Below are 26748 nucleotides of genomic sequence, written 5' to 3' on the forward strand. Positions count from 1 at the left end.
AACACTAGTAATAAAATGCAGTGCTCGTTTGAAGAGTTAGGCCTGTTTCACACATCTTATGCATGTGTAAGGGAAGTAATATGTTGAGCAGTGTTTCTGCTGTGTCAAGTGATTTCTGGGCTACTATGTTGAGTTTTTTCTTTTTTCTTTAATAACAATTGAAAATTATAAAATGGTTATCAGGAGTATTAGAGACTTGATCACCATGAAATCTAATTTACATGACATAGATCACATTTCACATTCTATGTGAAATGGTGTTAAAAGAGAAAAAGTTGAGCAGGACTTTTTATCTATTGGGAATTGACTGGATTGTGAAAAATGGGTGTTGGTTGGAGGCGAGGAGTTTAAAAAACAGGGACTGATGTCAACTGAAAAGGAAGTAATTTTAATGAAAGATTACCAAGTACCAAGTAAACACCCATGAGAAGACCTGGAACATGTATTAAGAAACACACAAACAACACAAGGAGACCGTAAAGAAGGTTGTGAATAACAAAAACTCATGAAACCATGTGAAGAATGTGTCTAAGTTGGAATTTATTCAGTGCATGGTGCTATATTGTACATTTGTCTTTTTTCAGTGATGGCAAAAAAGAAAGAGGTTTGTGATGAGAAAAAAAAGAACCTCTGAGGACAAATGTATGATTCTTTTCTTTTCTTCACCCCAGACGAGCATAGGAAAGGAGTGCCACAATGAAGAAAACAACACACCGAACGAACTACAACACCTTGGTCTCTGTACAGGATACTATTTGAACTATTATAAAAGCGTAACATTTTAAAATAGACATTTAAAAACTGGACATACTGGACTTGTCGGCTTGACGCAGGGCAGTACGCTTTACCACAGGAGCCCTTATGCCACCGGCAGTGTTGATGCACAATATAAAATCCACAAAATTCCCACTTTGATTTTTTAGAATTGAATTACTGCAACAGAATTGTCAGTCTTGACCTTTAAAGTCAATCAGAGCAGTTTAATGTCTTAATGAATGATGGAAACACATTTTAATTTGCTGTAGGATCTGTCTGATCACTTTCAGATTAAGTTAATTACCATAATTGCAAATTAACTCCATTCCTGGCTAATCAATTCCAATTCATCTAAAACCACTTCAGGTTGTGTGTGGATGCTCATTTTGAAGGCTTTGCAGATCTGCTATAGACTCATGGGTAAGAACATACTGCCCCCTCTAGTAGAAAAGTAGAAATATACTGAAAATGAATAAAGTTATCCCTGCAAATCCCATTTAAAAACTGTCAGGAGCTGGTGTTTGGGATTCTGGATCTAATACAAAAACGCCAAAGCTGCATTTAAGAGAGCAGGGCATCTAAAATGCAAAGTACACACACAAACAAGAAAACAAAACTGATGAAAATAAATAGAAATATAATAGAATGTAGTTTCACTACAATACCCTACCCCATCTTCATCAGACCCCCAATCCATGATGACACAGGATGACATTACCAATGAGACAAAAGAAAATTTATACAAGCCTTCAACAAATATGCAAAGTAACATAACTTTAAAACACAAGAAAACATCTGAAATTGCTCCAGCATTCTGAATGAAATTAACACATTATTTTTACACCAAGAACAAAATAATACTTTCACATTTAAGAGGAACATAAAATATAGGACTTTACAACACGATGGAGTTCTGAATTAAGAAAAGTTTACCCAAAAATGAAAATTCTGTCATCATGTTTTTCTAAACCTGTATGACTTTCTTTCTTCTGTGAAATTTAGCAGTTTAGCAGAATGTTCATGCTGCACTCTTCCATACAATAAAAATGAATAGGGAATGGAACTATCTAGTTCCAAAAAATAAGAACCATAAAAGTGTCAAAAAAGTAGTCTATGTGCCTAATGCACTATAATCCAAGTCCTATGAAGTCATATGATAGTTTTGTTTGAGGAATTTACAAAACTACATATGTACATTGTGAATATTAAAAAACATATGATCATATGATATGGCCTCTACAGTACTCAAAAACCTTATTTCCATGTTCAAACTGATGCGTTGGGTTCAGTTGCGAGACTCATGACAATGAATGGCGTTTGACATTATTGATGTTAAACCCTTTCATATTTGAATGTGTGTGAACGAAAATGAAATTAGAGAACAACAGAGGAGGGGAAACAACTTAATGGCATAGTTCAACCCCAAAATTAAATTTCTGTCATAATTTACTCACCCACGTCACCTCAAACTTGTGTGACTTTTTCTCCTATGGATCACCTCAAAGAATATATTTTGCAGAATGTTGGTAACCAAACAGTTCTGGTGACTATTGACTTGCATTGTATAGACATACATTCTCAAAAATATATTGTTTTGTGCTCCACAGAAGAAAGAAAGTCATACCAGTTTGGAACAACATTGAGTAAATAATGTCAGATAATTTATTTATTTATTTGGTGAACTATCCCTAAATATTAAGTCTTTCACTTTCTTGGAAAATAATGGAAAAGAGAAGCATAAATATTTTGCTAAAGTTCTTGTTTTGTGTTCCATGAAAGAAAGAAAATTTGAATTTTTGGGTGAACCTCCCCTTTAACAAGTGTTTCAGATTATGACAGATGGTCCTTTGCCCTGTCTGAACAACAACAACAACAACAAAAAATGCCTGTAACAACATAATAAGAGGTATAGTCAACCAATTGTTAAAAGAAATAAATTAAGTAAAAAAAAAAAAAAATACAAATTGACACTTTAGAAAATTGTCTTCTAAATTCCCACCACCCAGTTGTTGTTATGTAAACCAACCCTTTGGAATCCACCCTAAAAATATTCTATGAATTAGAGATAAAAAGATGCTCTTTTGCCACTGTTTTACAAAACGATTTTGTAACATGGTTCAGTCCATCATGGAATGTCTTGAACGAGGTGGAGGTCAGGCAGGTTTTTTGGGAAAAGTCTGTCCAAGGCGTTGGGAATTGGATGAATCTTTGCTTTGAATTCTGCTTTTGGACGCTGGACAGGAGTAGATGCTCAGTTTTGCAGTACAAGACGCTTGAGATCTGACAGATGTTTAGGGTCTGGAATGAGGCGGTCACAGACGGCAATGGCTGGGTGGGACGTGCTGCTACAGGAAGTGTTTTTTCCGTGGGGGGAACTTGGTGGGCATAGTGGGTTGATGGGAAGGGGCTGGATGTGAGGGCTCTTGCGTTGTTTTTTTTCACATTCATAAACCTGACTGGTCCCGTTTTTTTTCACCCTGTGTTGATGTGAGATCAAAGTTTTGATCAACAATCATGCGAGAAAGAACATTTCTGGTCAGGCAAAAAGTAAACACATCCCAAATGGGTCACGGAGTCCATGACGGAAACCGGGAATGCCTGCGGCATGCAGACCTGACTGACATAGAAATAATGGTGGATGGTAAATATGAAAACTGAAGCACTCTCTGGCTGAGAGAAAGTGAAGTAAACATTGATGGGGCGAATGGGGTGAAATGGGTCTCTGCACGCACAAAAAGGGCACTGTGGGAACAAACTAGCAGGGCAGCATTAACCATTATCCTCTGGGAGTTCTGTGTCTGTATACATACCACCCTGACAGCTGGTTAAACAGCACCAGATGCCCAATGCCTCACACAAACAGACTAAAAGTCGCCATTTACAGACCTAACTCTGAGAGTTCCTTCATTTTTTTATTACACAAATTACACTATTACACTCGAAACTATGGACTAAAAGGAACTATACAAAAGCAGTCAAAAATCCAAACATTCTATTGATATTTTTTTTATGTTTGACTTCGTTTTCAAAACATTGAAAAGTTGAGAGTTGAAAGTTACATGATTCTGGTCTTCTGGTGTTGGTCTTTATCAGTGTTGTTATTAAAAACTAAAACTAAAACTATATAAAAAAAAAAAAAGCTGAGATAAAATAAAATATAAATATCAAATGAAAAACTTAAACTTTGAAACTTATGAAAACTAAAAATGTTGCCTTGACAACTAACAAAAAAGCTGAAGTACTAAAATTACTAAAACTGAAAGAAATATGAATTAAAGTTAAATAGAAATATTTAGAAAAACAAAACCTAATAAAAATGACAAAAATCACATAAAATTAATAAAACTGAAAATATAAAAATAAAAAGTCAAAATATTAGTAAATACTATAATAGTATATGAATAATACTAAAATAACATTGTTCTTCATCATAGTCCATAAAATAAATAATAATTTATTAAATATTGTAAAATAAATTTTATACAAATTTCTATAGATGCCATTAACAACGATTATTAATATCATCTAATGTTATCTAATTAATATTATGTATCATCTAATATTCCATAAACTCTAATTTTCATATCATCTAATTAAATTCTGCATCATGTTACCTCAATTGAATTGCTTAAGCTGAACTGGAATTTAAAATCCCGAATGCCACCAACCCTGCAACCAGTATGTATAATGACTACAAATACGGCAGTATAACAGTGCTGTCCAAGGGACTGAGGTTTTTATTAGAGCACAGTTAATGCTAACAGTAAATCATACAGTTTACATGTCTGTGTCTAATTCTCTACGATCCTAAGGACTCCTTTCTGTTTGTATGAGGTGGGCTATGGAGGGTTTCCATCGTTACCATCTTGTTATGGGATTTTTTTGTTTGTTTGTTTGTAGTGGTAAACTTGCAGTATTCTGCAATTTCCTCACTGCTTTGAAAGACAAAAAAATCTCAGAAATGCTGTAATGGGTTTAACGTAGCATGAGAGATGGTATGGCTTTATTGCCCATGGGAGGGGAGATTTAAATACATGCCATAAACCCATCAAGCTAAGAGACCTGGGCCGCAGAGGGAGAGATGACACAATAATGTATTTGTAGAGCTAATGCTTTGCTTGAAACATTGAGTACACGCAACACTGAAAGGGGAAGCATGTTATGGGATGCAAACATCAATTTGGAATGTATATCCAAAAACAATGGTTGGTGATCTTTTTGACATTAAGTGTTATCTTGAAATATCACAGACTGAAAGGATTCGTCTGGCAAAAGTTGTTCCCTTTCAAGGGGAACTCAACACTGCATCATTTGCTGATGCTATGGGGATGTGTCTTGCGGAGCCCGGTGTCAGACGCATGTGTAAAAATCACGCCAATCTTATTAGTTGACGGCAGTCCTATGACGTCACGTGGAGCGCCTGTGCGCATTAAAGGGCACCTGCATTACATGTCATCAACTTTGTTGTCTTCAGGAAGTCGTTTGTTTGTGTGCTGTGAGAGGCAGTTGTGTGTGTGTTTGAAGAATGGTGAGAAAGCAGACTGCTCAATTTAGAAAGTGTGCATCGCTGTACATTAAAAAAAACAAAAAACAAAAAAAATAAAATAAATAAAAGAATATTTTTAACGGATGGTTTTGGCAGTAAATAGTCGATCTGTCATTTCAAACAGAAAAGAGAAATGGCAGATGGGTCAGCTCATTTAATTGTAATGCCCTTTCTTCAGTATTGCTGAAGTTGAAAATTAATTAACTAAGAAAATGTTAATGCACCCCCTGGGTGATCTGTATTCAACAATCAGACGTTCGCTTTCATATATTTTACCCACTCTCCGGGATACTAAGTGATGGTGCAAACAAAGTCTGGACTATGTTGGCATGCTTCCTGAACTTAAAGGTTAACAAGAAGGTATTTATCACTGTTAATGTCCTACTTGTTATTTAACCTTTCAGAGCATAAAGCTAGATGGCGATGTGTGGCTTAAAAAGAAGGGGTAACAGCTGAGGTTAGAGGTCTGCTGGACAATAGTGAGGCCGGTATTCATTGTGACTTTAGTCCCCACTGTTGTTGTCTGTCGCTCTTCAAACATATCAATTTGGCAGCAGGAGTGAAATAATGTTTGTTTATTTGCATCCATATGAGTATAAAGCTCGGCAGGTGAACTGCTCGGCAGGGCACCTGTCACCCTCCCCATTTTTTTTTTTAATTGGGGTTTGAATCAAATGCTCCCCTTTTAAGGGTAGGTTAGTATACTCACTGTTTTATGTAGAGCTGGACAGATGAGAAGTGAGGTGGACTAAGTCGCAAGAACGGTCCACTCTCTCTTCTTTCACCTTCCCCAATCTATCGGGTTGGGTATTAAAGCAAGGATAGGCTCCTTTTTGTATATCTGTAAAGTTGAACCTGACAGATAAAATGTGTTGCCCTCTCTAATTCATTGACTGGGGTTTAGGCAGGGTTGTGCTCCTTGGCAGGTATACCTATGCGTATAGATCTCAACAGGTAATTTTTAGTTTATGTCCACTCTCTCACCTGTCACCTTCCCCAATTTCTATTTTAGGGTTTAAAGAAGGGATTAGGTGCTCCCCTCTCTAGGATCAGTTTGGATACAGACCACTCTCTCATCTGCTGCTGTCCCCAATTTATCCAACTGGATTTTTAAGTGAGGCTATGCTCCTTTGTGCATATCCGTAAGGTTGAGCCTGACAGATAAAATCTTTGACTGGGGTTAAAGCAGGGTCAAGCTTCCTGGTAGGTATCCTTATTAGTAGAGAGCTCGAGAGATGAGTAGAGCTTGCAGGTAGGATCAAGTGAGTTTTTTTCCACTCTCTCACCACTTGCCCTCCCCAATTTATCATATTGCGTATTAAAGTAGGTTTATTCTCCTTATGAATCCCATTCTTCAGGCTAACTGAAGGTTAGAGAGGGGCTTTTCACAAAGTAGAATGGTCTGTATCATGGTTAACAATACAATCTTTGTTGCCTCTCCAACTTATTAAGACTGGATAAAAAATCATTGAAGTGAAAGAATTTTCCTTCGTAGGCTTCCGTCAGTATACCGCTCCCTTAAGATCTCCTGGTTGGCTACTAATGCCTCGTTTCCACCGAGGAGAGTACAGTACAGTTCAGTACGATTTGGGGCAGTAAACTCTGATCTGATTAGTACTGGACTACTGTGCTAGGTACCCCAATGGAAGGGTCCCAAAAAAGTGGTATGGTACGGTTCGGAATTAGGGTACCATTCACAACTGAGGCAAAAATGTAATACTGTGGACTTAGCTGAGGCTCTACCCTGGTAGCACTGCTCTTAGGGGCTCTAGGCAGTCCTGTAGCCGGTGGCTCAGACTGACCTAATTCAAAAGATCCCCGTATCAGAAATGGTTGAGCATGGAAGCTTCTGGGCTTTTTTAAACCCCGCTCCAGACCAGAAAGATATCAATTCGCTTCAGCTATGTGTATATTAGTCTACATCAGGTCAGTAACTAGTTGGCATATCTGTTCATATGTGGACTAGCATATCAAGTTAATGAAAGTATAAATCCTTTTGTTTAAAAGTGCGCATGCGAATAGCTTTTATATAGTACTGTTGTGTTTGTTTTATGTTTGTTATGAGAATAGACAACTTTCTTTTAATCACTGGAATTCCTCCACAACTTCGGACATTCGGAGACAATAAGTGCTACATTAAGGCAATTCTATGCGTGTGTTGTGTGTACTAAAAGCCTGTCAATCAACATTAGAGCACCACCCTCTGGCTGAATAATGCAACCTCTGCCAAAAGTGTTCTGCTTGTATTCAGCATGTTCAGCAATTAGAATATAAAGCTTCCAAAAATGTTTATCATAAACTAGTGTTAAGACCCAGAATCTGCCCTAACTAAATTTACGGCCAGGAGCTGCTACTGCACCAGGTTCCGCAGGACGTGTTCCCAGAGTGTCAGCAACTGACGCAGTGTACATACATAACCCGAGACGTTTTTGCACTTTAAATAAAGCAAGAAATCCAGAATTGTAGTTTTTTGTCAGTCATATGAATAAAATAAAAGCTCTAACTAGAATGCAGAGAATTTAAGCAATTCGTCCACAAGATCTTTAAAACTTGAAAACCTGTACATGCCTGCAGCAGATCTTATTTTGCAGATTTACTGCAGTCTCTTATCATCTTGTAACTAAATTGCTTATATTCACAGCAGTCTTCTTTTAACAGATTTCATCTGCATGGCAAAATGAAAAATCAGTAATGAATTTTTTTGAAGGAACTTTTCATTAACTTCAGCATTTTTTTAAATAGTTAAATCGATCATAATTTTTCAGGTTTTCCACCTTTACCAAACTGCACCTTCCAGCTCAACAAGCAGCACTTTCCACTCTGCCCATTTCATTTTTTTTTAAGCTTCCTATATAGATCAGAACTGAACAAAACATGCTGAGTGACGACGAGGAAGCATTACTGCAAGAGGTCGTTTGGCATACAGATCACTTCAATATTTCCAAAGTAAAAAAGTAAATTAAATGCATATAATATTAATCTCTCTTCCGACCCCAGTCTTATAATCACGGGTTTTGCAGATGAATACTAACCTATGTCTCATACAGGAGTTACTCAGGGGTGATCTCTGTTTCCTGATGCACCACCACTTTAGTGACAGACATGTCAGGGTGCTGCTCCTTTGCTTCCTTTATAGCCTGAGCAAGAGCCTGGAGACCAGAGAGGACAGTATTTAAACCAAACTGCTAGGCTAAAAAATATGTAGCAACTGTTCATGTTATACAGTCAAACCAAAAATTATTCAGACATTTTTGATATTTTTTATATATTTTTACTAGTGGGTGCACAACACTATAGTTCATTTATGTAAGTGAGGATAGCAAAATAAAGTAAACTCTGACATATTATACCCAAAAATTCTTCGGTAACACTTATGAATACTGTTTCTTACTTACTGCATAACTAATAAGGAATTACTTAATTACCCTAATAGGTAATTCTTAATTAACTCTTAAGTCACTACTGTTAACTACTAAGGAAGATGTGTTAACTAATCAGTATGTAATAGAATTTTATGATTATGTTAAGTAACAGTTAGCTAATCAATAACTAATGAATTCTGTCATACCTCCTGAAGAACTACTATTAACTATCTACTAATTAATGTTCAAGAAATATAACTATGAAGTAACTACTAATGAACAGAAAATTATTAATTTCATGATTCAATTCAAAACTACTTGAGTAAAATTACAAATACTTTGTACTACTTTGTTACAGTCCACCACTTATTATTATTAGTATGGAAATTAAATGCTGCATAATGTACTGCACTCCCAAAAAGACTCATTACAACAAATTGTTCAGAAGTTTTTGCTTGTATGGTGATTAGCTACTTTGTATGCATGTTCTGGTAAGAAATCAGCTTCGGAAAGGAACCCCACCCCACTGCCTTGCCATAACTATCTAACTTACCACAGATAAAAAATATTTTATTCATTTATTTATTTATTTATCTACCCAAACACTGGGATGTATACTGTTGAGTCATTTTTGGGTTATTTTTTCAGTGTTGGGTAGTTTTCGTGTTGTTATTGACCAATATATATATATTTGAGTCAGAATTATGTGGTAATTACTTATTAATTACTAATGGGTTCCTTAAATCTTCACTTTAGAATACTATTTCAAGTTCTAAGAAATTACTGCAGAATTATCTAATAATTCTTTATGAATTACTAATGGGTTCCCTGTATTTTCACTTTCCCTCAGTCATTGCCTTACATACTGGAACTTGGTCAATGGTAATGTGATATGCTGAGGAAAACAGACACACTTACAGTACTGTATATGAAATATAAAAATTAATCTGAGGTAAGTTGGCTATGGCAAGGCATTTAGAGTGGGGGTAGGGTTTCTTTCCGATATTGATTTCTTACAGAACACACTCACAAAACAATTATTTACCACACAGGCAAAAACCTCTATAAAATGTATTGTATTTATTAATATTGCATTTTCATAATACTACTACTGATAACATTAGTAAATAAGAAAGGGCCACAACTCAATGTAATTGTGTTTGACTGTTCATTAGTAGTTACTTCATAATTATTTTTCTTGAACCTTAATTAGTAGATAATTAATAGTAGTTCTTCAGGAAGTATGACAGGATTCATTAGTTATTGATTAGCTCACTGTTACTTGACAAATTCAGAAAATTCTATTACATACTGATTAGTTAACACATCTTCCTTAGTAGTTAACAGTAGTGACTTAAGTGTTAATGAAGAATTACCTATTAGTTCTTCAGTAATTCTTTATTAGTTATGCAGTAAGTAAGAATCAGTATTCTAAAGTGTTACCAATTCTTCATACAGTGGACTACCAGTAAAATTGATAAAAATTTGGAACAAAAAATTATTCAGACACTTTGACCTGACCATGTTTTGCTTAAGTGTTATCTGACATAATTAAGATTATTTTTTTCTGACACAGTTTAACTTTGAGATCTTGTCATATTTTATTACCATTTTTTTAAACTATAGTGAATAAACTGTATTAATGAATGAAATGTTCAAGGTGTCTGAATAAATTTTGGTTTGACTGTACATTTAAAGGCCCCATGAAATCAAAATCGAAGTTTTGTGGCTTTTAATCTATGCATGTTAACGTTGAGGTCATAAGAATCAAGAAAAAAGAGATATGCATTTAGTTTTTTTTTTTAGGAAATAATATTGATGACATCATCAATGAAAAGCTCTGAATGAGAATGTCTTTAAAAAACGAAATGGTTATTAACTATGTCCATTTCACCTTATCATGGTCAATCTCAGTGTCTCCAGTGATCACGATTCTCTTCTCGATACGGGTCTCTGAGATCCCGCCTTTCACCGTCTGAGCAGGGAAAGGGAAGAGAACGAGAGAATGAGAGAGCCAGAAACACAGTGAAGAAAATATCTCATCTGTGCAGTACGGCAATTTTTGACTAACTTGCAAATGGAAAGATACTGTGAAATGGTGATATAAATTGTAATTAACAATGGCTTTATCTCATGTACACAGCCTTATGGTACCACTGTGAACAATACCCTAACTTAGTATGCAGCACATGCAAATCACTTGTAACTTGGATATTGTAAAGTTTTTTAAAAAAGTCTTTATGTTTTGCAGCATTCTTATCATTGTGATAATTTAAAAGTTTTACGTTGTGTTTAAATAAGATAATTTAACTACAATTAGTTCTTTAAGCAGCAGACGTGTCAGGACTTTTAATGACATTGCAAGTTTAGGCATAATTTGATGTGAAAAACAGGTACCTTAGTGATCTGGGTTGTGGTGGTGGTGCTCACAGTCTCTGAGGTGATGGTCTGAGCACTCAACAGCATCCCAGACTCCTTCTCTGACAGCGCATTAGGCTATAAGCAAATAAACACACGTGGTTACAATACTCCTCCATTATATATCTCATTATTTATTGTTTATTCCAACAGCTCTTTAATAAAACTAGGGGGACACAGTGATGGAAAAACATGATGTGGGAGGGAAAATTATATTTCAATGCAAACTTGCAAAACTTTTGTGTTCTGTTGCAAAAGTTTTGCATTGCCTGAGAAACTTTGTGTTCGCTCTGAGAGCTTCTCAGGGGAACAAATGTTTTGCGAGAGAATACAAAAGTTTTACGAGAAAACACAAAAGTCTTGCGAGGTAATAAGAGGTTCTGAATATGTTCTGAATGTTCTGTTCTGAATACAGATGTGTACCAATATATGCAACATTACTAAAATCCAATATTGGTCAATTAAATATCCAATATCGACCAATGCCTGTTATTAACAAAATCACTAATACTGTGAGATGTGGATACCAATATGTACAGTACTGATTGATGCTACAGTACTATAGTTTGCATCCCAGTGATAAGTTTCATGAAATTCATTCCATTTGTGACATATTCAGACAAATACTGGCATAGCAAAGATGAAACAAACCCAGGACAAACAAAAATTATGACAGCAAGACAGCAACTTTCACATAAGACAACAGGGTTGATTAAAAAAAATCGTCTCCCGTCACCTGTGCAGACTCATAGGTGATGGTCTTGGTCTCTGTGTGCACTATCGGGATGTCCTTGGTGGTGACTTCACTGCGAAGGGAGTTGGTGACATCAGAAATAGTGATCGTTTTTGTCTTCACCACAGGAGACTGTGAAAGGGGTCAAGACACAGTAGAGAGTGAGTAGAGAATTGCTTTTCTCACTACATTAACTTCACCTCCACACACCACCAATTACTGAGCACCATCTGGAACCTTTGGTCAGGTCTTCGTACTGTAAGATTGGTATTCTGTGCTGACTACCTAAAAAAAAGCTACTAGACAAGAAAAAATGCTTAGTCTGGTGAAACTTTGAATGGTTGGCAAAAAAACAACACTAGAACAGGCAAAAAATATATCCAAACATAGTTACTTTATCAACCTTTTCAATAAAATTATGTTCTTTTATGTTGGGTAGAGTGGTGAACTAATCTAAAAACTTTCAATAAGGCACATTGATTGCATTTCTCAAATGTAAATAGTATAAAATTGCCCCCAATACTCCATACTGAGCTAATACTCCATATAGAGGTTGAGCATTGTAACCAATAACTGTAACATGTCAGTAATGTGAATAATCAGAGAGTTTGTGTTGAACTGAATTAATCTATTTCAAAATATGAACAGTTTTGTTTTTCATGCTACTAGGAGGGTCAATGTGAATTTGACTGATTAGGCACTTGCTTTACTAATGTATACAACAGCAGTAAAGTAACAGAAAAACACCGTTAGCTTTTTAGTTTGTTAGCTAATTTAGCTTTACACCGTTGTGTAGCCACAAAAAGTCTCAGTTGGAATGAAATTATGCTGCACATAATGGCGTCCCCCTTGAGCAGAGCCTCATGGACAGCAAAATCTATCAGAAAGCTTCACAAACACTACTCCATTAAGGGTGAGGAGTGTTTATTCCAAAACAGCATACATCCTCTTGACTGAGAGATCCTGAATGAAGCCATCATCACTCCTAGCAGCCCACCACTCCCTATTATCCATAATGCTCAGCTCAGATATGCAGATTATGCATTTCAAAACCATTACAAATTACTTTAGTTTTGCTTTTTAATATTTTATCTATAGGCACTGAGCCAAAAAAGCTTTTGATTTAGGAACACTTGGCACATTGTAAGACAAATATTGTTTTCATTCAATAAAGGCGACGTCAGGTTGACAGATAACGACGGGAAATGAACGCTGTGTAAAATTCAAGGGCTCACCATGTGGTCCTTAAAGAACAGCTCGGTGTGACAAATCGCATTAGGTCGCAAGTCTCCTTTTACAGTTATTAGTGAATTTAAAAGGGGCCAAACAAAAGTCACAGTACTCTATCATTAGGAGCAAGAGACGAAAGACTAAAATAAGAGTCATTTGCAGAGTAACTGAAAGGCTCAGTTTTAGAAACCAGAAACTTTGGTGGAAATTGCGGCACTGCCCACCGTCCTCACCTCTACTAGCCCAGCCCAAAACTGAGGGAGCGTATCACTACCAACCCTGTGCTGCCTGTACTTGAGAGTGGTGGCCAAAAAGGAAGTGAGATAAGACTGCAATATTGCTCACTTTCCCTCTTCAGCCCAGCCTATAAGTAAGTGAGTACATGAACATGGAGGGCGCTCTCATTGCAGATATGGTGACAGATGAGGAGGCGGGACGTGTGTGGCGGTACTACCGCTTTCTTCTTCCATAACGGCCCATTTATATGCTCTGAACTCCAAGTACCGGAATAGTGGTAGATGAAGAACTGGTATTGCCCACTTCCTTCATCTATACCAGCCCCTAATTGTGAATACAGAGGGAGCACATCGTTACTACCTCTGTGCGAGGGTGACAGATGAGTGGCGGGACACAAGTGGCATTTTTGCCTGCTCTCCTCTTCTGTAATAACCCTATCTGTAACAGCCTGTCAAATGCGCACTTTCTGCACTGGAAAGTGTGACAGGTGAGGAGTGGGACACGAGTGGGGGTATTGCCCATTCTCCTCTCCTGTGTCCATCATCAACAGATGAAGAGGTGGGCCATAAGTGGTGATCTAACACTAATGAAGATACTTTTTTTGATACTTTCTTTCTTTTCTCAAACATACACACGCTAGATTCACATGCATGACACGCAAACTGCTTCCTGAAGACAAAGAAGCTGATAATGTTTTCGATAAGCACCCTTTTATAGCCCATCGGTGCACCTGTGACGTCACCTGATTGCAGTAGCCAATCAAAATTGGCATGTATTGACACGTTCTTTAGACACCGGCTCACGCAAAGTGTTCCCATAGCTTCAACTGATGACGCAGTGTAGAGTTCCACTTCGAAAGGGAACTCTAATTAGTCTAAATCTAATTATGCATTTTCCGGGGGAAATGTTTTGGAGTATATCTTTACCATCCAAGGAACCACAAAATCTGTTGCAAAAGAAATTTTAAAAAAAGTGATAACTTCTTCACAAGCTGTTTTCATAATGAATGGATTACATGCTTATAGTTATACTGAGGAAAAATGGATTATGAATATGTGGAATATTAATTCAATTCAATTCAATTCACATTTATTTGTATAGCGCTTTTCACGATACGTATCGTTTCAAAGGAGCTTTACAGAGATGCATATTCTTCTCTCTTCTTAAGAGCAGTTGCAGTTCTCTGGGCATAAAGATAATTTGGCTATAACCAAGAAATCACAAAAGATACTGCGCTTATAGACGACCATTACGATAATAATAAAGAAAATGCATTTTTGCAGTGGATATTAAGAGATTACAAAGAAGTGCACAATAAATCGATATTAGGGAATGTCTAGATGTTATAGATCTGAAAATAAACTGATAGAAAAGTTATTTTTAAATTTTATTGATTGTACCTTGGATTGTCTTTATCAAGGAATGCACCTTAATCAAAGCAGACGTCATATGTAAATTGAAGCAAATGAAAATGAGGCTATGAAATATATGAAACAAAATAAAAAAAGGCCTAAGAAAATCAGATGATATAACTGAATGAGAATGAAGTGTACCTACTGACAGTGCCATTTATTTACACCTGATTCACTAAATAAATTATGCAAATCAGGTAACAGAGCAAATATTTACTGAACATAATGTTCAGGCTGCAATCGGAATCATAGTGTTATGTAGCATGTGTCATGCTATGTAGACAATTTACTGGAACTGTCCTAGTACTCCACCAGCCAGACACCTGAAATTTGTCATTGCCATCTACTCTGACTAAAGTCCATAAAAGTGCAAAGGTGTACACGATTTTTAGAGATAAACTAATCTACTTAAATATTAAATCTAACACAAACAACAACAACAACAAGACAATATACAACAAACATTAAAAAAAAAAAAAAAAAAAACAACATTCTTTCCCTTCTATCATTATGCATTATGCTCTCACTCATTGTGGAGAGAGGCTATAATTGTTATATCACACAAGACAAATTTAAAGCTATAGCATGACAGTAGTACTGACGTTTTGATGCATGCTGGAGTCCCAGGGAAGAAGAAATAGTATAATATTCAAGGGGTGAGTAATCAAAGCACTGATAGGCTAATCTACTAAGGGCTGATAAAACATAAATATACTTCATAAAGAAGTAGACTAGTTTTTGGCAGTATTACAGAAATTGTCCCCTTCATTATGCATTGGCTGGAAATGGGGAAGAGATTTTTATCTGCTAAGAGAAGTGAAGTGCATGGTGTGCTGAAAACTTGTCTAGAGAAACCCACTGGTCACTTGGTAAAGATGTGCACAGCTAGCGGAAAAAGAAAAGAAAAAAAAAAAAGGCTGTAACTGCAATTACTGAAGAAATTAGCACTGTTTGCAAAAAGAATGGTGTTAAAGTTTCAGGTAAGCTTAGGTTTTAGGATTTGGTTGTGCATAACTGAAAGATCAATCACATCAGTATGCAAATAAATGCATAAAAAAGACCACTCACAATGTAGTATGCAAATACTATGATAACATCAACACTGAATGCTAGTGTAGGTAGGTCAACAGGACATTTCCAAAATTATAATTTATTTATTAAGTCAAATTTGAACAAAAACAACACCTAAAACTGAAATCATCTTAAAGGCAAATTTTTAGTCTGTGTGGTAAATGGTTTAAGATGAATTGAATGAATTGCAAAAAAAATAATAAATAGAATAGTCTGATTTCAATTCATACTCACCTTGCAAACACCAATAAACAAAAAAAGGTCATTTGACTGAAATTGAATGGTTATTTTAAGCAGTGAGTTCAGGATTAAGGTAATCTGAAAAGCCAGAGAAACATTAAGTGAATGTTTACACCCTATTAAGATAACATAGTGCTCTTGCATCCAGGGGTTTTGTGTCACAGTACATAAATAGTTTAAAATTATAAGCTGTCAAGCGACATCCACTGTGAAATGGTGAAATCATTAAGAATCCAAGAAGAACAAACAGAAAAAACAGGAAGGACATCATCTTCTCTCCCTCCTTATTGTCTCATAATCCAGATAAGCTCAGTCTGAGAAGCCGCTGCTGCCTCCCTCGTATCTATTTTTTTTTTTCTTCCACTTTCTCTCAAATGAAGACAAGCCACCACAGCATCAGGGTCAAGACCAGCAGACTGCTCAACAGGAAGGAGACAGGGGGGCGATGCAGTACCACTGGGTACAGCTGGCAGACTCGGGCAGCACGGCTCTCTTCCTCTTCTGTTGACAAGGCTATAGAGACTTGGACAGCATGTCCTTGTGCCTCAATGTCTTTTTCTTCATTACGGTCATCATCTTCATCCTCCTCCATATGCTGCAGTAGCGGTGGCCCTCCTGGCATGGGCACCCACCTGACTCTTACCTGCTGTTGCCTCCACATGCCTGCTGAACGCTTCCATCTCTGCGCAGGGCAACGGGACACCAAGAGAGAGACAGTACAATGAACAGACATGTGGAATGGGGAGACATGGGGAGAGATTGATGGTGGTAGTACAGATTTCTGGGTAGGTTTGATGGGTTCGGGCTCGGCATCTGACCAGAGTGCTTTAAGCAGGCCAGATGGATTGAAGCAAAGGTCTTGAGGGTTTTTATGGCGTTGGTGGCATGGTGGACACCTGATTGACATTAGGATTGGCAGCAGACATTATTTTGGCAGTGCAAATATCCATCACTGACAGAAAAACACCATAAAAACCAGCAGGGTTTGGGTGGGTTGGACCACTAAGCGAGATCCTCAGAGGATCAGATCAGTGGATGTGTCTGTCACAGAACTACACTCTGTCATTGGCAGAGTTTACTACATCCACAAATAACATTCATTGCTAACTAAGGTTGGGAATCAAGAACTGGTTCTTTTTCAGAACCAGTTCCATTTTTAATGAATTTCATGATGTTCATTTCTGTTAACAGTTCTTGAACTACTAAACAGTGTTTTGTGTGCCACTGAATCTGCAGCACCACAGTTAAAGAAATTGTTTTAGTTGAGAGTTTGTGGTCTGAATCGAATATGATAAAAGAATGAGTGCTTCAAAATGGACAACATATCTTTCTATTGCAATGTTCTTGCTGGCTGAATGCAACAACATACAGTGCACCTGATGTAGTCTTATTTACGAATAAATGACTATTACAAACTGGCTCTTTTAAGTGAATTGATCAAGAAGACTCACAAATCAGTATAAAACTTATGAGTCATTAATATGAATTAGTCTAATGACTCATTGTCTGTCATTGGAGAACTAACTAGCTAGCCCGAAACCGTAGTGTCGCACATCCACCGTTCGACCCACGTTGGTTCAACAATATAGGGCTGTCATTTGTATTAGCTCTTAACCTTGTTTTTTTTTTTTCAACAGTGTTAGCTGTTACCCGTGTTTCTTCTACTCTACTACCTGTCTAATTTAAACAGGTAGTAGAGTAGAAGAAGTCAGTTTTGTTTGGTAGAGGGAAGCGCGGGCTGCATCAGAAATCACATACTTTCCTACTATATAGTAGTCGAAAAGAAAATAAGTATTTCCGAATTCACAGTACTCATAAAAGAGTATAGGCAAAAAGTCCCCAAATGACCTACTACTTCCGGCAAGGTTCTGAAGTGTACATACAATGGACTATCCCATGAGGCCACGGAAGAGGATTTGTGAATGGCAGTGAATAAACTGACACTGGTAGGTCACATGATAACGACAGCATGGCAAATGTAGTATGTCTGGATGACATTCATACTATATAGAATGTACTTTTTAGAGCGGCCGTGACGTAATTACTTATTCAAAATAATTACCTAAAAAGAGTATGCGATTTCGGAGGCAGCCATGGTCTTACCCTAGCACCTCAGCAAAGCTCATTTAGTCCTGATTGAGAAACTTTGTTTCCTGCTCAATCATGTAAGTCTCTTGTGCATTATATTGTGTATTTGTTTTTACTTGAGGTATATAAATTATGTATGGGCTCTCTAGACATACATTTATGTTCTTTTTGTAGATGCACTCTTAAAATGCTACTCTGTATGTTGTCTTCTGTATGTTGTCTGCAAAGGCTCTACTTATATGGACAGAGTGGAGTTAGGGGTTTCTCTCCAAATGATTGTTCTCACCGCATATATTATCAAATATCAGGAGTAAGGATTTGACTCTGTGGACTATCCTATTCTGGTGGATTATTTGAAGAGCACATGAAGGACTATTGCAAGTTTGTGAATGTTTGTTGGAACTACGGTTTCAGAAAACGGCAAATCATTAAACTATGTTGGTAACGCTGGAACTATGCAACCATAGTTGGCTAACAATACTTTTGGGAAATGCATTGCAGAACAGTTGTTGAATTAATCACTCAACCCATAAGTCATTACTTCTGTTATCTAAATCTTGAAATAAACTAAGACGTGGATGTTAATTCATGCCGTGCAGTAACATTTTGTTTTATCGTAGGTGTTTGTCATGTTTTATTGTAATAAACCATACTTTAAAATGTTTAATATTTTTGTTTAACATATATTTAAGGCCAATTATGGGGAATGATTTCTCAAAATTTGTAAAGGAATAGTATATTGAATTAAGAAATCAGAACCATTCAGTTCCTTACAATTCCCATCTCTAGTGCTAACACTTAAACACATCGATATTAGACACATGCTTTTGAAAACTCTGGATAAGCATAAAATACACTGAATAGTTTTATTAAAAAGTAACTACTTAACTAGAAGATCACACTGTCTTGAGAGAATTTGAGAGAATGAATTTAAACTTTAATTTTTAAATTGAGTCTATTAATTGAGAGTGTGTCATGTGGCAGTTTATTGTGTTCAGGTCTGAGACTGGTACATGATGTAAAAAGCCTCAGCAGAGGAGGGGCGTGGGGACATCGGATGTGCCCCTCTCTGAGCATTTCTAGAGACTCCTGCTTGTGGAGAGGAGGAGGATCGAGGTGGTGGTGGAGCTATGGATGAAAGTGGAGGAGGACAGGACTGTGATCCAGGACAAGACTTTGCAAGGAGAGATGGAGGAGAGTAAACAAGGGGATGGACAACCAGTGAAGGACAGGAACAAGAGGAAAAAAAAGGGGAGAAGACAATGAAATGGAATGAAATGAAAAGGAGGCGTCAGTTTCTTATTGTTTCCTTTTCCAATTTGCTTTTTGCTATGATTTCCTTTTATACCTACTTTGGTTGTCAATGAACTAACAGACGCATGCAGCTTATTTATGCAGTGTAATCCAGCCATGCGATTGGCACATCAAAGCAGAGGAAAGCCGGCAGTAGCCATTCAGAGAGCAGCAGCAGTAGTAAAGGGGCGTGGCTTTGGCAGAGGGTGTGGTCTAGGGTCTAAAAAAGCCATGGGGAAGTGAGCAGATTCAGAGAGAGAGGAGTTCTCCAACTCTGACTGGGCCATGACCAAAGCGTCCAGCGGCCATTTTTGCTTGTGTTGTTCTTTATCTACATAAAGAAACGTCAAGTCTTTCAGGTGCGGTTGCATCACAGCCTTGGCAGTAACGACCAAATGAGAGTATGTTTACCTCTGATATACCCCCTGCTACTCTGTGTACGGGGAGGAGAGGAGGCATCTTCACCTGTGTGCACATGTGCCCACACACACACACAAACACACTGAGAGTTTGTACATAAAATGCTTATTCAGGTGTCAGTGACCAACATGTGTCAGTGACCAATTAGATGCCTTCTGTATCAGTGAAAACTGTATGAAAAAGTTCATCAACGGAATCCTTTAGTAAAACTTATAATAAAAGCCAAATTATTTTTAGAAGTCTCTTATTAAGTGCCACGTGATTACCATTTTTCATGTTAAAGAATTGGTTCAGCAAAAGAAATCACTATTTGCTTAGCGTCATTCCAAACCTATGACTTCCTTTTTTTCTGTGAAACACAAAAGGAGACATTTAGAAGAATAGAACTGCTAATGTACGACTTTAGAAGACTTGGAATATAGCCCAAATCGGATGGAGTACTAGTTGGTGCTTTTGCATCCTTTTACAGCTTGAAAACCCCAGTTCGCATGAGGTCTAATTGCATGGAAAAGAGCAACCATCACAATTAACCTTACAACAATGATTACTAAACCACACTCACTGGGTACTCTATCCATTAAACAAAATGACACTGCAAATCAGCTCGCTCACTGATGTACCTGATGACTTTGGAATAAATTACTTCAAATGCAATTTATCACAGTGCAAAAACAAAAACAAAATAACAGAAAGCACAAGCTTTTGTATCAGTTTATGTTGAAACACTAAATCTAACAGTAGAAGCCGAGAAAATAGCGAAACTACGGGAAATATACCCAATTGTGTCAAGAAGTCAGACAATGACATGTCATAAACATTGACATTAACACAGGAAACATGTGCAACGGATGCTTTCTGCAGATGTAAACGGCTAAATAAATGTTCTTTGTGTGTGTTTTTCTCAGTCTTTGTATTTAATGGAGAAAACGAATCACTGAAGTGTAAAATGAACAAAGGTCAATGTCATAAAGAATGACAAGCACTATTTAAAATCAATTATTCATCCACCATAACATCCCCCATACTGTATTCTACTATTGTTTTCTGCAAATGTAGAGATGTTTGATGTTTTGCTTTTGGACGATTTTGCTTTTTGACATTGACTTGTTGCATACTGCAGAGTCTAATCCAACTCTTGCATTTTTCGAGATTTCGGGAACGAAACCAAAGGAGTAAACTTCATTCAATAGCCTCTCTGGATACCTAAACATGTACCATAACAACACCTTTTACCATAATCAGGGCTTGCCATTAAGCCTTGTTATTTGCTTGGCCTTCGGGTAAGTCAATCAGTAATTCACTTGTCTAAGTACAAAAGTTACTTGTCAGGTTTGTTCAAATAGCTGATTCATTCAAGAATGAAGCAAGTGTTTTTATGAATGGGTCATTGAATTATTGACTCGCCCGATTTGTTTAAAAGAGCTGAATCATTCAGTAACGAAACACCACTGTTGCTCGGAGACGGCAACTGTTCTGCTGTGGATTTGTTTGGAACTATCTTCGCTGGTGAAATAGAGCAACAACAGTAAATATTGTGTTTAAAATGTAAGTCACTTAATATTAACTACCTGTTTATTGAACTATTGTATAAAATCAATGTCACATTTGCAATTGTGTTGATTCGAAAAAATTGATTGTGTGATGTTGCTTAAATATATCATGTTATATACATTCCGTTTACACTGAATGTAATAAAATCAGAATCATTCTCGCCTGAAATTTTTTGTTGGTACTTCCCTAGTTATATTTTTTGTTACTGACATTTTAATCAGGCCTCTTGTCTGGTCGGTAAGCCCTTTCACTTGTCCCTTCAAAAAATCCACTTGTCCTGGACAAGCTAATGTCGAGCACTGATAATGTTGGGAAACTGCCACAAAAAAGGAGGTTTGTATGTCATAGACAGTTGATTAAGTTTGGAAGACAAAATGGCAGATAGCAACAAGGCTTATCAGTGCAGTGATTTGATTGGCTATTTGTGCTGTCTTTTTTCTGCCATACGATCAATTATCCTTTGTGTTTCATAGAAGAAAGAAATTTGAGCTTGAGGTGTTTGTCTTATGATTCAGAATGATTTGAACAGGCTGTCAGAATAAGCATTCAGTTCCAAGTTCTGAACTTGTCTAATTTACTGCTTTTCACATAAAAAAAACAAAAAATAAAAAAAAACTGTGCTTTCAGGGTTGCACAATGTGCATCATAGCAACTGCATCATAGGCTGAGTTATAACACATAAAGTTCCACCTAGCACATTATTCAGTGCAAAGCCAGACATTTTGACTAGTGTCTGGTAGACAGGAAGAGACAGTCTGACGAAATATAAAGTGACCAACTACTGTTTTGTTTCATTTTACATGCAATTAAGGGGGATATTAAAAATAAGTAGATGATTGATAGAATAGATGAAAAATATACAGAGAATGCAAATAATGGTATTGCAGTTTCCGAAAATAGACAACACTGAAAAAAATAGCAGAAAAATGTGTGTAAACTTTACTGTCATCTAAAAGTTATTAAACAATAATTGGTTACACTTTATTTTAAGGTGTCAGTATTACAGTGTAATTATACATTTAATTACGGAGTAATAATAATTAACTGCATGTACTTACTATAGGTTTAGGGTTAGGGTGAGGGTTTGGTTTAGGTTTAATTGCATGTAATTATGCATAATCTCTAGTTATTACTACAGTAACTACATGTAACGTGTAACAATGACACTGTAAAATAAAGTGTTACCCAATAATTTCACAGAGATAACTCAGAACAGAAAGCTGAATATACAATTCCGCTCATGGATGCCTAGTTTACTCACCACTAAGTGAATCTTTTAAATATTTGATGTCACTACAGTTCTTACTCAAAAGTGCTCATTGCATTAACCTAGTACCTTGCATGTCAACGCAACTTTTCGGCACACTGATTACCTGACTCCCAAAAATTTCAAACAGTCAGTCAATTAAATTGAATTGTGTGATTTTCAGTTTTGTGTGCAATATACATCAAATGATTTGGTTGAACCAGAAAATCTGAAACTATTCAGTACACAATTAAGAAACACATTTCTAAATATAAAAAAAATTTAGTTGGCAATTTTCCAACCAAGTTTAAAAATGCAATGCTGCGGTATGTAACTACCACTCACAAACATAGATGACTATCCGATCTATCTTCAAGCATAGGCCTTTTCAGTCTTTATCTTCAAGCAAGCTATACAAAGACTCTAAATCCAACAATGAAGTGCAACCTTTAACCCCTTGCGTAACCCCAGTACTCACGTCGGGCTGCAGCTGGCCATTGATGCTGGCGGTGCGGAAGGGCGAGTGGGTGGACAGACGCTTGTCCCACTCGCTGGGCCGTGGCTCAGGCACCGACTCCATGAAGCTTCGCTTGAGCTCGCTGATACTCGTGTGATGACGCATGATTTCTGTCTGTGTCTTATCCACATCCTGAGAGAGAAAGAGAGGTCCAGGCAGAAAGAAAGTATACCAAAAAGGTCAAAAGAAAAAACACAAGAGGACAGAAGAAGTGAAATTTAGGAACCAATAGCAAAATTAAGGGGAGAAAAAGAGAGAGAATACAGGAAGATGAAGGACAGATGAAGAGATTAAGAGAGAGAAATAACCCAATAAAGAAATCTCATTAGTTTGATGATCTGACATAAATCACTATTTTACCTCAAACTCAAGGGATGTCACATCTAGGGATGGGAATCAAGTATTTTTTACCAATACACTGGCACTGGATAATTTCAAGATCTTTGGTTCCGTTAACAATTCTTAAATGTCCACAGATTCCATCTGGGGTTGGTTTTGAGCTTGTAGTCTGAATTGATGATTGGAAAAAAAAAAACTGTGACTGTGCATCACTCTTAAAAATAAAGGTTCTAAATGAGGGTTTTGAGATGACATAGAAGAACCATTTTGGGCTCCCCAATGAACCTTTCAGTGAACAAGAACCATTTAAAAAAAAAAAAATACTCTAAAGAACCCTTTTCCACTATAAATAACCTTTTCTACAATGGAAATTCCAATTGTTCCAAAATGTTCCATAATAAATAACCTTTACTTTTAAGAATGTATACAAAACAATACAAAAATAAATAGACAGCACATTTATATTGTGTTGCCCTCGCTGTTTGCAAGCAGCAACAAATGTACAATGTAACCGGTGTAGGTGTGAATGACTCAACCAGTTATTTTTAATTAGTCAAAAGACTCACAAATCAGTTTTGAACATTTAGGTTTGAACTCACCAACCAAATCACTCAGTGAATCATTATTTTACATACTTTTCTATAGTTAATGGAGTCGTTAAGGAACCAAAATCATTACATTTCTTCTAATCCCCATCCCTAGTCACATCGGTTTTAAGTCAAGCGAATGTCACACACAAAGCCATTCTGCAGATCTCCCATTGGCCACCAAGACCCAGGTCTCTTTTTTCCACTTTCACTGTCTTCTAACTGCATTTTCCCCTTTTTTTCATCACCCACAGCTTGATTTGTCACCCATCATCTCCTTTCAGTGGCATCGGGTAATCAGCTATGCTCAGACACTATGACGCTATGAATATTCATGTCAGAGAGGAGTTTTTGTGATTGCCCAAAACAAACGATCCATGTGTACAGACAGATTGTGATTAATGAGATTGAGAGAGAAAAAGACAGTCTAAAATCTCAGCTGATCTTTATTCATTTAACTGCAGTAGACAGGAGAGACTTTGGAAATAAAATGGAGAGAACTGATCTGTGTCTCAGTGCCCAACAGAACATCTGCAAGAGTGAAACACTCTCATGAGAAACCAGCCCTCATCATCTACATTCACTGACTTCAGACAGACAGCGGCTATGTGAAAATAAACAAAGACAAGTTGTTTGTCAGACTCCTCCATAAATTTTGGGTAAGTCCTTTTAAGCATGTTCAAGTTATAAACTACAAAAGCTACTTCATTACAGTGTGTCAAATTTAAGATTGCAGGTTAGTAGTTTGAAACTGCTATTTATTTATTTATATTTAGCAAATGGTTCTGTTCCAAAATCTAGTGAGCTGACAACCTAGACAGTATTTTAGGGTTAGTTCACCCAAAAATGGAAATAATGTCATTTATTACTCACCCTCATGACCTTCGTTCATCTTCAGAACACAAATTAAGCTATTTTTGAATTTATGAATCTTTTGTTTCGAATCAGTTGTTCGGATTGCGTATCAAACTTCCAAACTGCTGAAATCACGTGACTTTGGCGCTCTGAACCACTAATTCAAAACAAAAGATTCATAAAGCTTCGAAGCAGTGTTTTGAAATCGGCCATTACTAGATATTGTTAAAAAGTCGTGTTTTTTTTTGTTTTTTGGCACACAAAAAGTATTCTCATCGCTTTATAATATTAAGGTAGAACCACTGTAGTCACATGAAATGTTTTAAATATGTTTTGAGTACCTTTCTGGATCTTGAGAGGTTCGGTGACATTGCTGACAATAGAGGCCTCACTGAGCCATAGGATTTCATCAAAAATATCATAATTTGTGTTCCAAAGATGAACGAAGGTCTTAAGGGTATAGAATGACATGAGGATGAGTAATTACTGACAGAATTTCCATTTTTGGGTGAACTAACCCTTTAACGTATCATAAGTGTTCCACAAGATAGGCCCAAAGTATACTTCAGTTTTGACACGAGTGCTAGCATAGTAGACGAATGCACAATCTTACAAGGTATACTATATTTGATAGCATGTATGAACAAAGTCGTTCAACACATGCAGACCAGAGAGTTTCATCTTTGTCAAGAATTTGCGCAATTTGATGAGCGATAAAAATGTCTTTGCTAAAGAGCTGCGTATATCTCTTAAACCCCTCACACAAGCACTCGTCAACATGGGCATCTGTTGTTGTTGCATCTCCAGCAGTTTGTTGTTCCATCTCATCCGTTTCTTTTGCAACTGTAAAACAATGGGCTGGGCTAGTGTTTCCACCTTGTGGACAAAATGTGCATACGTGAGCTGAGCGTACAGAGCATGTGTGGTTAGAAAAATCTAGCTGCAAGCATACTGTGCTATGCTAATGATAAAATTTATATCACATGCACTGTACACATAGTCTAGCATACACGTAAAATGAAATATACTTTTGGCTATAGTCAGCAACGTTATTCTGCCTCCAAAGAAACCTTTTAGCAGAAATGAAGTAACGTATCCTTTACTGAAAAGATATCAAATCATTTTTTGCATGTATTAAAATATTTTGTAATTAGCTTAGCAAGATGCTAACATCAACTCTATAAAAATCCTTGTGTGTAGCAGTATTTTGTATAGCTTTGCTGGAGCATGCTTATGATACCTTAAAAGCTAGTCTGGCAGGCAGCTCACTATAGTTTGTAAAACATCTAATTTGTTGTTATATCATTAATTAAACTCTTCCAAGTGCTAATTTGAGGTAGATGAGGTGGTAATCATGCAAGCACTTCACCGGTTTTAACATTAGTTAAGTTGTTTCAGCTCCAGTGTGAACAAAGCTCGAGTTCAGACATGGGTCAAATGCTGGGTTCTGATCTCTAAACATGCTGTTTTACAAATTGGTCTATATTCCATTCTAAATCTAGTGTACTAAATAAATCATATGCCGTCACAATTCAATGCAGCATATGATATATTTGACACATGTCTGTTAATCAGTTAATTTACGAAACAAAGCAAAGTGCGAAACAGTGCTTGGCTCAAACACCAACAGCAATCTTAAAGGGATAGTTCACCCAAAAATGAAAATTTGATGTTTATCTGCTTACCCCCAGGGCATCCAAGATGTAGGTGACTTTGTTTCTTCAGTAGCACACAAATGATGATTTTTAACTCCAACCATTGCGGTCTGTCAGTCGTATAATGCATGTCAATGGGAATTCCATCTATAAGAGTCAAAAAAACATGCACAGACAAATCCAAATTAAACC

General features: G+C 36.8%; 1 protein-coding gene across 9 annotated transcripts in view; it reads right to left on the minus strand.

Annotated features, from left to right (window-relative positions):
• Positions 1 to 520: 520 nt before the first annotated feature.
• epb41a (erythrocyte membrane protein band 4.1a) overlaps positions 521 to 26748 on the minus strand; it is a 70919-nt gene continuing 44691 nt past the window's right edge. For 6 of the 9 annotated variants that reach the window (XM_051872812.1, XM_051872811.1, XM_051872810.1 and 3 more), the window contains 6 exons: positions 23082 to 23252; positions 11819 to 11947; positions 11062 to 11160; positions 10559 to 10639; positions 8335 to 8451; positions 521 to 3233 (listed from right to left, as the gene is read on the minus strand). In XM_051872812.1, the coding sequence (XP_051728772.1) occupies positions 8353 to 8451; positions 10559 to 10639; positions 11062 to 11160; positions 11819 to 11947; positions 23082 to 23252 (579 nt within the window). In that variant the 3' untranslated portion in view covers positions 521 to 3233; positions 8335 to 8352. The remainder of the gene's footprint in view (positions 3234 to 8334; positions 8452 to 10558; positions 10640 to 11061; positions 11161 to 11818; positions 11948 to 23081; positions 23253 to 26748) is intronic. The other 3 variants (XR_007926497.1, XM_051872809.1, XM_051872808.1) reach the window with 3 other exon arrangements.

The sequence above is a fragment of the Ctenopharyngodon idella genome, chromosome 19 (genome assembly GCF_019924925.1).
Source record: "Ctenopharyngodon idella isolate HZGC_01 chromosome 19, HZGC01, whole genome shotgun sequence".
Lineage (NCBI taxonomy): Eukaryota > Metazoa > Chordata > Actinopteri > Cypriniformes > Xenocyprididae > Ctenopharyngodon > Ctenopharyngodon idella.